Source organism: Crotalus tigris, unplaced genomic scaffold (genome assembly GCF_016545835.1).
Source record: "Crotalus tigris isolate CLP2741 ecotype Arizona unplaced genomic scaffold, ASM1654583v1 scf7180000019328.220996217465:2438092, whole genome shotgun sequence".
Taxonomy (NCBI): domain Eukaryota; kingdom Metazoa; phylum Chordata; class Lepidosauria; order Squamata; family Viperidae; genus Crotalus; species Crotalus tigris.
The window spans coordinates 465,982-482,086 of NW_024097488.1; the positions used below are offsets into that span (position 1 = coordinate 465,982).

A 16,105-nucleotide genomic window follows, 5' to 3' on the forward strand; every position below is an offset into this window, starting at 1 on the left:
AATATTTTTGCTATTGTTTGTTTTATACTGAAGTGAGAGTTAAAGTGAGAATTCAAAAGATGAGATTTAATTAGTGATTAAGAAAAGTAAAAAAATAAAAAATGAAAATCAGAAAAAATGTATTTATAAGAAAAAACATCCAAGCAATCCCCTTTTGGGTTTTTTTGCCCCTTAACACTTTGATAAGTGGCTGAAAAGTTTGGCCCTACTTACCAGAGGAGAAAATGGGTGAAGAATAGATATCAGCATGATGCAGTAATTGAGATGGACTTGGTGGATTTTACTTAATGGGAGTACTGGGAGGCAGATAACATAAAGTAGACCTATTATGGATACTAGTCAAATAGTTTTGAACAATATAAGTAAAACACACAAATTGCACAACACATGTGCCAAGTCAATCACCGACTTAATATTAAATTCTGTGGTATAAAATAATCTGTTTCTATACTGTATATCGTATTTAAGACGTTGTATATCTGTTCTAAGTTTATCCTTTCTTTAATTATTTTGGTGCACTGCTTTGATTTGACACAAATGAATTAGGTGTGGTGAGTGTGTTTGCTTTTATTATTTATTGTAAACAGCTCAAAGTTTCCCTATGGTAAGATGAATGGCCAATCAATTTTAGAAAATAAAATAATAAATAAATATAATGAGAAAGGACTAGGAAATCTTTTCAAAATAAATTAATAAAATGTATACATAAATAATAGAAACATACTTTTGTTTCCTAATGTTCCCACATTTTTATTCCTCCTTACTACAGTCTGTAGCAAAATCAGGAGAGATACAAGTTTGGGAGCTGAATAATGGCGCTTTTATCAGCACACTATGTTTACATACAGTGGTATGTACAAATGAAATTTGAGTTTTAATGTATTGGATCTGACTTATTGTATTAATACTGCCATCGATACAATTAACCAAATGGAAAGCTAAAGTAAATATATACCGGTATTAAAATACCATAAATATTATTTTCCCTTTTTAAATCTCTGAAATATTTTTTTTAAATAATGTCTTATTCCTATAGAAAACAATTACATTGTTTCAATTGTTTAACTGTTCACATTAATAAATAGCAAATTGTTTGAATTATATGTGCTGAGAATGTAAACTATATACAGATTATTATTTTGTATGAAATGCTTTTTTACACCATCAACCTTCCACAACAGTCCCAGTTTCTCATGTAGTCCCTTGGGAAAATTAATTGCCCACTCCTTCTTTAAAATGAGGTTGGTCTAATAAAAATTCATAAAAGAGAAAATAAAATACCTTTTCCCAAAGGATCCATATGAAAAAAATCATTATCGTTTTTTCATTTCCAAGGTTACTGCAATGGCTTGTAGCCTCTCCTCTCACAGTGCTGCAATAGGAACTCCAAAAGGCCATGTCTTTTTCATAGATCTTACTAATGTTGAAACTCCTAGAGTAATTCACCGAATTCTCCTGTCTGAGAACATGCCTGTGCAGTTTTTGCTGTAAGTATGTTAAATGGGCACAGCAAAGAAGGTTGTCTGATACAGACTAAATGCAAGATTCTCAACATTTTCAGGAATATGATACCTTTAAACTTTTGAATGTGTGTTATATTGCATCATGATAATTTTTTACTGTTGCAGTATAGATCACATCTATTTACAAAATGGCCACAGTGATGAATATGGCCAGTTATCACTAACCCATTGTACAGGAAAGAAATGATTGAAAGTTCAGAAATAGATAATTTACCTAAGGATGTGATTACCAAATTGAGGTGGGGTTCCAGAGAACAGTCAACTACAGAATACAAACTTCATCATCCCTTGATATTCCTCTTTTAATCTGTCTCTCATCCAGATGGTTACTGAGATAGAGAAAAGAATGTATATTGATACACAGAACTCCATTTATAAAGATGAGTGGGAGAAAACCATATAGACTCCCCTCGCCCTTATTTATTCACCCCATCAATTTTCTTCCTCTGATTCATTTGGCCTTATTCATTCTAATTCTGCTCTCACTTTCTGATTTACCCCTTTCTTGATGTTCTTATGGTTCTTTTGGTTCTCCTTCATTCTCTTTTTCAGATGCTATAGATATTCCTTAAATTGGGATTAGGATTACTACTGCTAAGGGAAGCAATCATAAAGTACAATGTCACATAACCACATTCCTTACTGATGGGAATTCTAACAGTCTCGGTTGCTGTTGTAACTATCCCAGGATTGTGAGGGTCATTAAGCAGAAAGAGACTGTGGGTGACTGTGGGGGTGCATAGCGGTGAGAGTCATTAAGCAGGAAGAGACTGTGGTGACTGTGGGGGTGCATAGAGGTGAGGGTCATTAAGCAGGAAGAGACTGTGGGTGACTAGGAGTGCATAGAGGTGATGGATCATAGGGGCTATAGGTTAACACGTATCGCAAGTAGGTGCTAAAGAGTGCAAGCAGGCCAATGAGAGCTATATGGGTGCCTGGATAGTTGTATGGAGCCCAGACAGGCTGGTGGGGTGATGGCTGGGTTGGCAGGAACCACATGTGAATCGGGGTGCTGCAGGCAGGCATGTGCTATGGAGTACAGGTGGGCAGAGGGATGCTACAGAGTAAGAGATCACTGAGATCTCATTCTCCATAGCAAGGTTTGTTGGGACAAAAAATAGGAGCAAATTAATGTAATGATTTGCAACCTTGCCTGTTGGCTTCCTCATTGGCTTTGCTTGTGGGAATCCAGAAGGGAAGGTTCAAGTGGCAATCACATGACCATAGAATGCTGCAACCATCAAAAGTGAGAGCTAGTTGCCAAGTACCCAAATCACAATCATATAACCACAGAACGGTTCTGATGGCTGGAACTTTGAGGACCTGTCATAAGTACCATTCATTCAACCTTGTTGTAACTTTGACTGCCATTGAGAAAAACTACCTGTATTTATCTAACATCTCTCTTTTTTTCTTCCTTTTCTTATTTGCAATCTGATCAATACCCTTCCTTATTTTTTTTTTTACTTCCTGGTGCCTTGTCAGCTCTATTTTTTAATATTCCCTATCCTATCTGTTCATTTTCTGCCTTCAGCCCATTATAATTCTATTTCCACTTGCATCCTAGCACTTTCATCCCCAATAAAGAAGCAAAGCTAAATTTTCAATTGTCATTCTCAGTCTGCTATGTTGCTCTCCACATTCAGAAAAAAAGATAAAAAGGCAAAGCAAAGACTGAGCAGGAAAAAGAGACCCTTACTTTTCCTTTCAGGAATACGTTCACAGAGTGTTTCTTCTGAGGGTCCAGTTCAAGAGACTCTGGCTGATTTCAATTTAAATTCAATCTTTTGGTCTGAGATTAGTTTTAGCATTTTCCAAGCTAGCAGTGCTGCTATAATTGATCTAATATGTTTTACATTCTCCGTCTTAGAGTTTGCTCATGGTAAAAGAAAGGAATTAACAGGTAGTGCTTGACTTATTGAGTATGGAATTATGGTTTTAAGTCATTAAGCAGGTCATCATGTGATTGACCCAATATTATGACCCTTTTGCGGTGGTTGTTAAACAAATCACCCTAATCTTTAAGCAACTTTCTGGTTATGGAAAAACTGCCAGTGTTAAACAAACTGATAGTCCTCAGTGGGCATTTACCAGAGGTAAATGCCATTTTCTGCCAAAAAGTCATAAATTGTAATCATGTGACCCTGAGACGCACTAAACAGCTGTAAATTTGGGCTGCATGCTGATCACGCAAAATGTGATCACATGACTATGTGGGGGACGGTCATCAGAATGTCAAATCTTTTGATAGATCCTTTTTTGGGTCTGTTATAATTTAGACTGGTCACTAAGAATTTGGTTGCTATAGGTAAGTACCTACTGTATAGCACGTATTATAGTTGAAATTATTTCTGCAGCAGTAGCAGCAAAAACAACAAAGTATTTTTTGGTTATTTCCAGACTAACCAATGCATTATTGCATAACCTTTCATGAAAGTCCATGTTATCAATTATATTGAGGAGAAAAATGGAATAGTAATCTTTTTTCAATTAAAAAAAGCACACCATGCAGTTGGTTTATATTGTTTGATATTACATTAAGAAGTAGCAAGTGCTATGGTTGCTTTATTAAAAAAAAATCAAGGATATGTGTTGTTCAGTTTTTTCCAATCTCTTATCTATCAGATCTATTAGAATCACAATTTCTAGCATATATATATTGTAATTTCTTTCAAACAATTGGTATGCCATAATCATGGTTGCTAATCAATTGCCATTATCTTATTTTCTCTCCCCCCCCCAAGGTATGAACAAACTGGTCAATTTCTCATAGCAGCTTCTACAGATGGAAGTGTTTTTATTTTAAATGCTCTCCCATCAACAGTGTTTAAAGTACTGGGATACATAGGTAATATACAAAAATGTATGGATGTGTTATTTCTTCTGTATGTTAAGTGTGGACAGTAATTTTTCATAGAATAAATGTTAGCTGTTAAAATCCAAATATTTTATTTCAGAATGATCAATTTTCTTAAATCAGAGAATATTATGTGACCTTCATAATATTTCTGTTTAAAATACTCTAGCAGACATGTCAAACTCGTGACATCATGTGACATCACGCAACGTATCGGGACGGTTTTGCCATTGCCGGCAATGGGGTGGGCGTGGCTTCTGGATGATGCATCTGGCCTGTGGGCCGGTGGTTTGATACCCCTGCATGATTGAGTCTGTAGGTTTTTGATAAAATCCTGAACATTTACTTTTTTAAAAAGATGGAGAAATGTCTGTATTATAGTATGAATAGGTGCAGTAGCATGAATAGGTACAACAAAGAATATCCACTGAAAGCAAGAAAGTAGATTGTTATAAATGAGAAACATTTTAAAGGACAAGCTTATAATTTGATCATTTTTTATCACTATAGCAGGAAGAGAATTAGTGTTTGTATTTACATTCATTGGAGAGGAAAGGATTACAAGAGAGTAAGCAGATATACAATGGGAAATACACATTAAAAGGAATCTGCTAATACCAGCTGTTTGGCTAGCAGGTTGTTTAGGAGGCAAAAAAAAGTCTTTAGTGTGAAACTGACTACTGTCAATTTCAGGTGACAGTTAGATAACATAGTTGAATCTGTTAATCTGTAATCAGCATTTTTTTAGAGACCTGCTGCCCTGTGGGAAAAAACAACTCAGGCAGAGGGGGGCCAAGAAAAAAATGGGTCAGACACAGGACAATGCAAACTAACATGACTCCATGGAGGTCATAAATGTGAGCATGGGTCACAAAGTTACTTTTTCATTAGCACTGTAATTGTGAAGTATCATTACCTAATGCATTCACTACCTGTATATTTATATAAACAATTTCAAAAATTGATATAATGCTTAGTAAAAGTAGATGCAGTGATTCAAGATTACAAAATATCTGTAATGAATCCCATATTACAATTACTATCCTGGCAACCTATCCCAAAAGCTGGTGGGAGGGTAGTCTTTGTGGGTAATACGGGCTAGGATGACTTTTCCCATATTATCTTGCCATCATGATGGGATGCTGAAAAGTCAAAGGGTGAAGCCATACTGACAGTATTCAAGAGCTATAAACTAGATTGGTGGCCCAGGTGTTAGGTATAGTATGTGTATTATTTTTCTTGGAGATCAACAAGTTTTGGGCCTATTCATTGACTAGATAGGACACTGCATAAGTCCTTTATTCATCATTTAGTGCTCTGTGATAAAATAAGACAGGATGTAAATATCCAGTTTGGCTTTTCAGGGACTTCTAAACTATTGTAGGCCCCAGAAAAAGTGATAATTTACTTTGATGTTACATCTGGTTTGAATATTGTCTTCTTTTTGCTGTAGTGTTGTCTGGTGAGATTGTGGACATAACTTCACAATATAATGAGGAAAATGGGTTAATTGAAGTGATTGCACTTCTTTCTCCAACGGTGCTCAAAAGGGCAAGAGTGGAGATATTTACACTTCCTCTAAATATTATTTCAGGTAAGAACCAATCTAGTGATGAGTTCTGTTATTTCAAAATGCAGTCACCATTTTAAAATAATATATGCTAACTTCAAAGTGTGAGTAGATCCTTATGTCCTTAACATATGTTTATAATGTCATTGTTCTATATTTTTTTTAAAATACTAACTTAATTTTAATTTGCATATGTTTTACTTATCAGTTATATTGTATACCACCTAGAACCCCTCTTTGAAGGAGATGGGTGGTTTAGAAATATGAAATATAAACAAACAAACAAGATATCGTATACAAAATATTTGCAGAGGTTCAAAACTACTTTTTGAAGACAGGCCAATAAGCCACAGATTGGAGGAAGGGAAGGAAAAGCAGCCAAGGAGGAGGGCGAGGTCTGACTCCCCACTGCAAAATTCTCCCTGCCAGGCAAGGAGTAGAATGACTCTATGCCTGTAAGCAAGCAAGTAAAGGAACAAACAAGGAATTTCCCAGGCAAGGAGTAAGAACAGAAGGGAAAGTAAACAAGAACAAGGCTGTTGCTCTGCTCAGCAAAGAAGAAAAGAGAAACAGGATTTTGACAGCTTAGTGGGGCAAATTTCCTAGAGCAGCTGATTGATTTTAGCCTTCAAATTAGTATCAATTCCAGGTAAAAGTGCCTGCAATTTTCTTGGCAAGATTTTCAGAAGTGGTTTGCCGTTACCTACTTCCTAGGGCTGAGAGAGAGTGACTGGCACAAAATCACCCAGCTAGCTTCATGCCTAACACAGGAACAGAACTCATGATCTCTCCATTTCTATCTTGATGTCTTAACCACTATACCAAACTGGCTGTCTTACTAGATTAGCACCCTAGGTAATGCTTTGAAATGTGTATCAGCCCAATAATAATATTTGATCAAATATTAATATTCTGGTAATAAAAATATTATCAATTTCATTCCAAGGTGAAATAGCTCTGTTTTGCAGCTGTGATTTGCAAGTCACTTTGTTTGCCAGATGTTTTTAAATTAATAAATGTGCAATTAATGGCATATTGGAATAATGTTTATGTATATCTATGTATGAAATGTTTTAAGTATTGTGCCCTCCCCCAAACTAATGAATGAGTCTTATGAAATCTTGATTTTGAGATTCTCAATATATACTTGTGGAATTTTTTTCATACTATTGCACTCGTAAGGCCAATTACATCTGGTAATTTTTTTCTTAATTAATATTCTCTAAGAGAGAAAATATTAACACAAAAATATTTCTCCTCTTTATTTTTTTTAAATCTGCAGACAATGAAATCTGTATCACAGAAAGAGGGCTTTTGAAAGACAGTATCATTCAGAAACATATGTACGAATTAGAGTTCCCACTACTTTCTCTGGTCAAGCGGAAGGATGAAACAGTAATTGCCTATGCTAGCCAGGCTTCCTACATCTGTAAATATAATCTTACTGAAAAAGTATGTCCTACTTGCACAAGTAAACTTTAATTATGGGTCAAATTAAACAAGATGTAAATGTATGCAAACATATGCAATTCCTTTAAAAATGTTTCTTAGAAATTGCACTTCTGGATCTTCACAGAATTATAGAACAAATGGGAGAAAGTTTAAATCTATCTCCTGCTTCAATTTCCCAATAAAAATTATTTCCCCACTATAAGTGCTTCCTGTTAGGATGTAAAATAACATATTTAAAGGAAAGTGGTTTTGGAGGAGCAATTAATTTGACATCACTTGATCCCAGGCATACCTATGTATAAGTGAAGATGCTTTGATTGAATATAAAAGTTCAAAAAGATTAAAAATGATAACACCCTTAATATGTCATCTAATTTGGCCCTTGGGCTGTTTATTTTCTGAAAAGAATTAAATTTATTCAATACACTGTATTAAAACTCTTATTTTGCTCCAGATTGGATTTTTGGATTTTAAAATGCTTGTTTATAGATTATCTTTTAGTTCCATTTTTTCAATTTTGTCCTTTAGAAAAATGTTGATATCCTGGGAATGTTAGTTTTGTGCAGCTGAAGAGTGCAGCAATGAACTGTGCAGCTGAAGAATGCAGCAAGGAAATCAGACAAATCAAACAAGTCCAGGATTACTACCTCTGAACTGTATATAAAATAGAAGGGTCAATAGGTAGATAATAAAAACTGAAAGAAGTGTCAAATGGGGTAAATACAAGAGTTGAATTAGTATGAGGAATGGGAACATTATATCAATGGACATTATTAGTGCATCAACAGAGCAACTAACAGCACTCTACATAATGTTATAACCTGGTACTTCCTGGAGTCAATCCATTGTGTGTTTGGTTATATTGCACAGGTATTTCTCAAATTATGACCACAATTGAGCCCAAAATTTATGTTGTTAAGTGAGAAATTTATTAAGTGAGTTTTGCTCATTTTATGACTTTTCTTTCCACATTTGTTAAGTGAATCACTGCAGTTGTTAAATTAGCAACAAAGTGGTTAAGTGAATCCAGTTTCTCTATTAACTTTGCTTATCAGATGGTCACAAAAGGGGATCACATGACCCTGGTCACTGCAACTGTTATAAATTTGAGTCAGTTGACAAGCATCTAAAGTTTGATCACGTGACTGTGGGCATGCTACAACAGTCATAGATGTGAACAATGGTCATAAGTCACTTTTCAATGCCATTGTAACTTTGGTCACTAAATGAACTGTTGTAAGTCGAGGACTATCTGTATTAGTTTTGTTAATTTGACAGGAGCTGCCTTCAATATTCCTGTGACCACATCAGCTATGTGGCATTGCTGTTTTGCTTTACAGGTGACATCAAAAGACCAACCAATATTGTCAGAGAAGAAGATACCAAGCAAACAGTTTGGACAAGCATTCCTGTGTTTGTCACCTCATGACAAATGGCTAGCTTCAGCTGCAGACAGTGGGCTATTAATTATCCATAATGCTTCAACTCTGGTAATTGTCAGAATTTAGTTTTGATTTAATCTATGTTCCTCTGAGTCATCAAATGAATTTCTTTGGTGCTCAAGGTTAATATTTACATACAATATTAAGTAAATGCACACTGATTTTATTTGTTCTGCTGTGACTGCAACATGCAACTGAACTACTACAGAAATTGGAAGTTAGCAGAAGGAATGAACAAGTGCCCTTCCCATGTGTTTCTGACCATATCCTAAGGCCATCTTTGGAGGACCTGAACTGCCTGCCCTCTTGTACTGAAGTGCAGCAAATGGATGCTTCAGAGCTCCCCAAATTTGAATGTCCTGCCCTTTCACTACCAAGCAAAGACTTTTTTATTCTCAAAGGCCTTTTAATGTATTGATGCTGTTGCAGTATTTTTAATTTTTTGACTGTTATTTTCATTGCTTATTTTGTATATTTTATGCAGTGCTTTAATTCAGTGTATGATCATATCAGTTATTTAATCTGCAGTTTTAATTTTTGGGGTTTTAGAATCATTTCAAAGTTTTTTAATTGCAGCTGGGTAAGGAAAGAAGGAAGGCTATGTTTCCTCATTATAGGATAGGATCAAAAGATTAAGAGTTTTATACAGTTCAAAGTTCCGTCAATCACTAGCTTATCTGTATCTCTCAATAGTGATCATTATCTCTAAACCATGGGATTTCCTTTTTTTGAAATCTGACCATATTTGATATTTATTTATTAGAATTAGTAAATAAATATAAAGTACATATTTGAGATATACTTTATATTTACAACATTTGCCAATGCCTAAAATTGGGCCAATGCTACCAAAACATTTTTAGTCTTCTCACATAGTTAAACTATATGCAAGCTGCAAAAGTTTTCAATACTTCTTTCCAGTCTTTCTTCACAATAAATTCCTTAGCCAACAGATAAATCAATAATTTGTTTTCCTAAATCTTTTCTTTAAGGACATTCTGACTTGTGAATACTGCCATTCATATAATGGAGGAGGAATTAAGTCATTGGCATTCTCATTGGATAGCCAAAATATACTTGTCACCGGAACTCAAGATGGAGCTCTTGTTTGTCTAAAATGGAAGTATGTACATATTGAAGAATAAAAGATGTAAAATATTCAAATTTTCAGCAGACTGCTGCTTTTAAAAACATGGCTATTTGCCTGTATATATTTTGATTTGCATTAGACCAATTGATAGAATTATTTAGCCTCAACCCATTTCAGAGATGTTTTAATTTTATTTAAACCAAATACTATCTCACTTTCTGTAGAAATAAGTATGCATTTATTCAAAATACATCAATGTGGGATACTGTCAGAAGATCCCAGAAACAATTTGGCTGTGATGTGTCTGTTTCTCTAGATATTAATATTACTACATGGATGAAAAGGAAGGAAAAAGCAATATACTTAGTATAGTATACTAAAACATTTCAGAAAAAATGACTTTCGCTATTCCTGTTTTGCATCTGCTCTGTAAAGTGGGGCTGCAATTCTACAATTACTGACCAAACTTTATGGAAATGATTTGTCAATAAACTAGAAAAATGATATATTTATATTCAAGGGAAGTCATCTTGCCCTGAGAATAAGACATTCTAGGTTGCCTGAATTTATTGTGAAGGTATATAGATATAGAGACATGTCAAACTCGCAACATCACGTCACATCGCGCAATGTATCGGGATGGTTTTGGCCATTGCCAGCAATAGGGTAGGTGCGGCTTCTGGATGACACATCCGGCCAGTTTGACACCCCTGAGATACAGGATGAAATTAGCTATTCTTCAGGCAAGGAAGGAAGTTTAAATTTTATGACAATGAAAGTATGTTCAGTGGTTATAACAATAAAGGTACATTCAGTGCTTGTTGAAGTCTGCAAGCATTAAATATTACAATAAAATCTGCACTAAATCTATTGGAAAATTTGCCAAACTGGGGAATCTGGTGTGTTCTTGTTTTTCACTAATAAATGTTTTTTTTAAAAAAACAAGTTTCTTCTTTGTGAAGAAACATAAATAAAACATGAAGTTGAATTTCTTCTTCAGAATGCATACAATTATTTTATAAATCATATTTGACCCATCTATTAAGAATTGCTTAACAGTCTTATCCACATTTTCTTCTCTGACTTTTTTTCCGTTTCTTTAATTCTTCTAGGAAGATTGGGGAACGCAAAATGAAGGATGCAGTTGACTTTGGGACACATCTTCTAATCAAACTTAACAACTATATTTTCAGTGAAAACTCATTTATGAAGACTATGGCAGAATGGGCAATAACATCAAAACCCACATATAGCATATCATTTGAGACTAGTTCTTCACAGGTCTTACACAATTTAAATATATTAAGCTAAGCAGTAGAACAAGTATAGAGACAAACATGGGAGATAGAATTAGATTAATTATTTGCTGTAAAATCTTTGAGCTTCAAACTTATTTTTCTTTTTCATTTCATTAGTAATATAACTAGCTATGTAGATCTGTGATGCGTATTCTTTCACAGGGAATAGAAACAATCAAGATGTCTACTACACGTTAAAAAATGGGTCCATGGTAGTTTCTTAACTTGGTTATATTCTTGCACATGTCCCATTCCTGGGCTAGGTAATATCAGTGCAGTGTTACTAGCCTGGTAATATTATCATCATTTGCTAGAAAATAGCTAAGTTCAGAGATCACCAAAACTCAACAATTTAACTCTGAGCTTTGAAAATTCTCTTCTATTGATATTAAAAACTAAAGAAGGTTTAGTTATTCAGCCATGAACAATTTAGTCAGTGATTTTAATTCTTGTCTATGAATATTTCTGCTATGAGAGATATAGGAAAATGTGTAGATAAGTGGTAAATATTTATTTTTTTAGAAATATGTGAGGAAACAACTGATGATCTTTATGGAAAAAGAGATGTGATATATTTGTGGAATTCTTAATACTCTTGACAGAGTGACAGAGACTGAGCTGAGTAGGAATGTGAGACTGCTAAATATTTATTAGGATAGATGTATACTGTATGTAACTCTATGTAAGTATTAAATAAAGCACTATAGAACTATACCTCAGGACAACATTATTCACACTGAATATCCTCTATATAGGCAGACTTTAATTTCCCAAATTCTCCATCTAATATTGCTACAGTTGAGAATTTTGAGGTTGAAACCCCTGGAGAGCACTTAAATTGAAGGAAGCTGTAGCTATGGAAGGGAAAGAGACATTTGTGTTGTCAATAGCATTAGTTTTCAACAATCAAGTTTGGTTTATTCTATTTAGGTCATAAATTACTGATGACTAGAAGATCACTAATGACTCAGGTCTATATTTCTGAACTAATAAAATAAAACTGATTAATAAACATTTGACCCCTTTTTCCATCCCTCTTACAATGACAAATATCAGCCAAAATTGCAGCAAGTTAGAAGAGTGCTAACGAATGATCTCTTTTTTTATAGTAATTTATTAAAGATTATAATTGCGACAGTAAAAACTAATACAAACCCAGAATAGAATAATATAAAGAGTAGAAAGTGCAGAAAAGAAAAAGAGGACAATATAGAAAAAGAAATAGAAAAGAAAAGAAAACCTTCATTGACTAAACCAATTTTATATTCCTTCTTCTAATAATCTTAATCCTTAGTCCATTCAAATACTGTCATAGCACTTTATTCCTTTCCATTTCTTCTTGTCCTATTTAACAAGATTCTTCAAAACTTTAATAAGCCTCTTTTGTAAATCTAATATAAGAAAATTATTCAGGTCATTCTCTTGGTTTATTGTTTGTACTATATATCATTTTTAATTATTTAAGATATTAACTGGTTTCCAGGACTTTATCTTTCTCCATGTCATTTTTGTAGCCTGTCATTTGTAAATCCATTTTCAACTCCTTCAGAAGCTCTGTAATGGATGATCCCCACACTTTATTTAGCTCCAAATATGAAAGGAAGCAGGATTTTTGTAACATGTTTATTGAATAGTTGCAGAAAACCCAGACTTTTGTTTCCCTGCAAAATGGAGGTATAGAAAGAAGGTCACAGGCTATCTACAAATCTTGTCACCTGTTTCCTTCTCAGATCCAAGAAGATAAACAAAAGTGTGTGTCTCTGCATCTAAGATTTTCAAAAATAGGTGGGAAAGGAAAAGGAGAAAAATACTTAACTATACTTGCATGCACCCACATTTACATTCTAAGTATGAACCACAGGCTTTAAAAGTGCTGTTTTAATGCCTTTTTGATAAATATAATGCTTGATATAATACACAATCCTTTTTGAAGTAATAGAACATAATGAATGGCAAAAGATGTATAAAATCAGGCAAGCCCTAGATTCAATAGCATACTTAATTCTGTAATAATTGATCAGTAAAGTAAGTCACTTAGATTAATTTGTACTTCCCACCCTGAAATTAAATATATACCAAAAATTAAGAAACTGATACTAAATATAATTAAAATATAGTTTCTATATCTATTCAACTAGACTTACAATACATTGTTATTTAACTATGTTGTAAATGAGCTTTTTTCATTCAAGTTACATGGAAAAACAAACATTGAAGTGACCGATGAAGATGAATACTATTTACTTACAGAAGCAAAATCTGAGGAGACTTCATGGCTAGATCAGAAAGCAGAGAAGGTACTTTTCTACTATAATAAAGTCTGAAGTATTATAGTAAGATCTAAAATGGATATATGGTTGTTTGTCTCTTTGTTTATTGTGACTTATGTTGATATCTTATTGCCCTATGAAACTGACTATAAATAAAACCAAGCAACTTAGGACACATGCTCAATTCAACATACGCAATACATTCATTTACCATAGGGTGCCATGATTGGCTTTAGCCATGGTATGTTGAAAAAGTCAGAATTAAGAAAAAGCAGAGTCTACTGAGATGTACTGAGATAGGCATTTTAGAAGGAGTAGGGAAAGGAAGCAGACATGGATCCTAGTTCATTGCTAATTCCTTCTCTAAGAATGCATGGTTTTTTTGGATGAGGTACCGGATGTGTAAACTAAATCTTTGTCTGAGTAAATATTCCAGTTGTTCCTTAGAATTTTTGCCATCCAAACTAGAAATAGCACAGAATTCTACATGAAATATGGAGGCTTAATTAATGCTTGAACTTTTATAGATCAATGGATCTGCTATTTTTTTCAGGTTTTGTACCAGTGCTACTCAATCTTAATATGGGGAAAAGAGCTAGCAAGGGATAGTGGTTGGATTTTTTTTTCAACTTTACAAACTATAGTTTTCACATTTTAATGCTCGTCTACCTTGTTTTGCTTTGTATGTCAAAAATTGCAGTTTCCATTCCTCTGTTTCTTGTGACATTTCAGGCAATCAAGGATGAAACTGACCGTTTTACTGAAAAGAGAAAAGAACTAAAACATGGAATTAAAGCGCTTCGTAAAAAGGTGTGCATTGATAAATCACCAGTTTACTTCCAGTAGTGGTGTGAGGACATTGCTTTTATGTTTTTCATGCTTACTTTCATAACATAGCTTATTTGATTGTGGCTTAAAATCCTTTGTTTTTCCTTTGCCATATAGCTGTAACTTGCTTATGAGGGGTCCTTGGTGCTCTCTAAGCTTGCTTATTTTCTTGCAGACGTTTCAGTACCCAAACAAGGTAATATCATCAGTGGTAGTAACTTGCTTAGGATTCATGTAATGGGATTCCACAAAGATGTAGGTTGAATGTAAATAGCCAAATTATTTATCTGAAAAGATAATAGGGATCTTTTCTATGCATCTTGAAATACTTCATTTTTAGTTGGGAAACATCTGTACCACTTCGGCTGTATATGAAGGACAGTTGAGAGCAGACTAGCAACAACTAATCACTCAATTCATTCTGTTGGAAGTGCTTTAATTTGGATTCCTGTACTGAGCAGTGTTTTGGACTCAGTGGCCTTAACCACCCATTTCAATTTTATAATGTTATCACTTTAAAAATGTAAGAGTTAGAAAGGTGTTCTAACTAAACATTGTCATTTTTATTTGATAGTTAATGTAAGATAGTAAAACATCACACAAACCATATCTAATAACTATAACAAAAGTTAACTTACACCTAGTAGAAATTTGCAGAGAAAACATGTAAAGTAAGAATATGATTTGGAGCCTTTTTCAGGAAAAATAATCATTTGATATATTTAAAATTGCAAAATTTCATGAGATGATCTCATATCACAATGCCAGAACCTTGTGAAAGTTGGTCATTTGCTGATATTTCAACCTAAAAAAAAACCTGTTTTAATATTGGTTGGAGAGACAGTGGGCCCTCTAGCTCTCATAGACAACGTGTCTCTTATCCTGATTTAGGCCTCAGGTGCTTATTTTCAGGTGTACACTTAATTTCCAACTTATTGGGAATTACATAATAGTTTGCAAAAGAACTATTGCACTCCTGCAAACTAAGACAATTATTTTGAGGCTACTGAAAATGATTAGTTTATAAAGCCAAATTGCTGTTGTGTGAAATAACTGCTTATTGTTTAGATTGGTTCTGTCAATCTAAACTAGCAATCTTCATGCTAGAGTCCTTGTCTCTTCTTGATGATGTCCAATGGTTTGCACTTCCACTCACATTAAACTTAGCATGGCTAGTGATTTATTATTATTATTAAAATTTATATATTGTGATTATACTTCAAACATACAGTATATCAGAATAATCATAGATTCTCTATCTCTTTATAAATACATACTTCCCTCACTATTAATTTCTGTATCATTACAAAAATAGATTCAAGAAATGATGTTTGAAAATTCAGTTGCACCTAAAATTGAGAAACTGGATCAACAAGAATTCAATCTGGATGTAGAAGAACAAGAGAAACAGCAAACACACAGTGCTTCAGAAGTAGAAAGGGTATGGTCAACTTGTTGGGATTCAATTTACTTTTATTTGTCCTGAACCAAAAAGAAAACTTTGTATAGAGAATGAGAAGAATTCTAGAATGCTGAAAGTCGATCAGAATTATACAGTATATATTATTCCTTAGGACTAGATTTACATATTTATAAAGATCAAATAACTTCACCATTCAAATAAATAAATAAATCAGAAGTTGGAATGGGATTATCCTAAAGAACTGGTTTATTTATTTCTGCCTTCAATTTTGTATTTTCTTCTACAGCTGTAGAATCCAAGAAAGGAAAATTGTCCTTATCAGTCACAACTGTACAATTTTTGCTTCATTATA

At 33.8% G+C, this 16,105-nt stretch overlaps 1 protein-coding gene across 4 annotated transcripts in view; it reads left to right on the forward strand.

Annotated features, from left to right (window-relative positions):
* Positions 1–16,105, forward strand: part of CFAP43 (cilia and flagella associated protein 43) — a 47,573-nt gene that overhangs the window by 13,748 nt on the left and 17,720 nt on the right. For all 4 annotated transcript variants that reach the window (XM_039361654.1, XM_039361651.1, XM_039361652.1 and 1 more), the window contains 11 exons: positions 770–850; positions 1,336–1,487; positions 4,268–4,371; positions 5,834–5,974; positions 7,233–7,402; positions 8,743–8,892; positions 9,837–9,967; positions 11,047–11,215; positions 13,425–13,529; positions 14,235–14,312; positions 15,646–15,771. In XM_039361654.1, the coding sequence (XP_039217588.1) occupies positions 770–850; positions 1,336–1,487; positions 4,268–4,371; positions 5,834–5,974; positions 7,233–7,402; positions 8,743–8,892; positions 9,837–9,967; positions 11,047–11,215; positions 13,425–13,529; positions 14,235–14,312; positions 15,646–15,771 (1,407 nt within the window). The remainder of the gene's footprint in view (positions 1–769; positions 851–1,335; positions 1,488–4,267; positions 4,372–5,833; positions 5,975–7,232; positions 7,403–8,742; positions 8,893–9,836; positions 9,968–11,046; positions 11,216–13,424; positions 13,530–14,234; positions 14,313–15,645; positions 15,772–16,105) is intronic.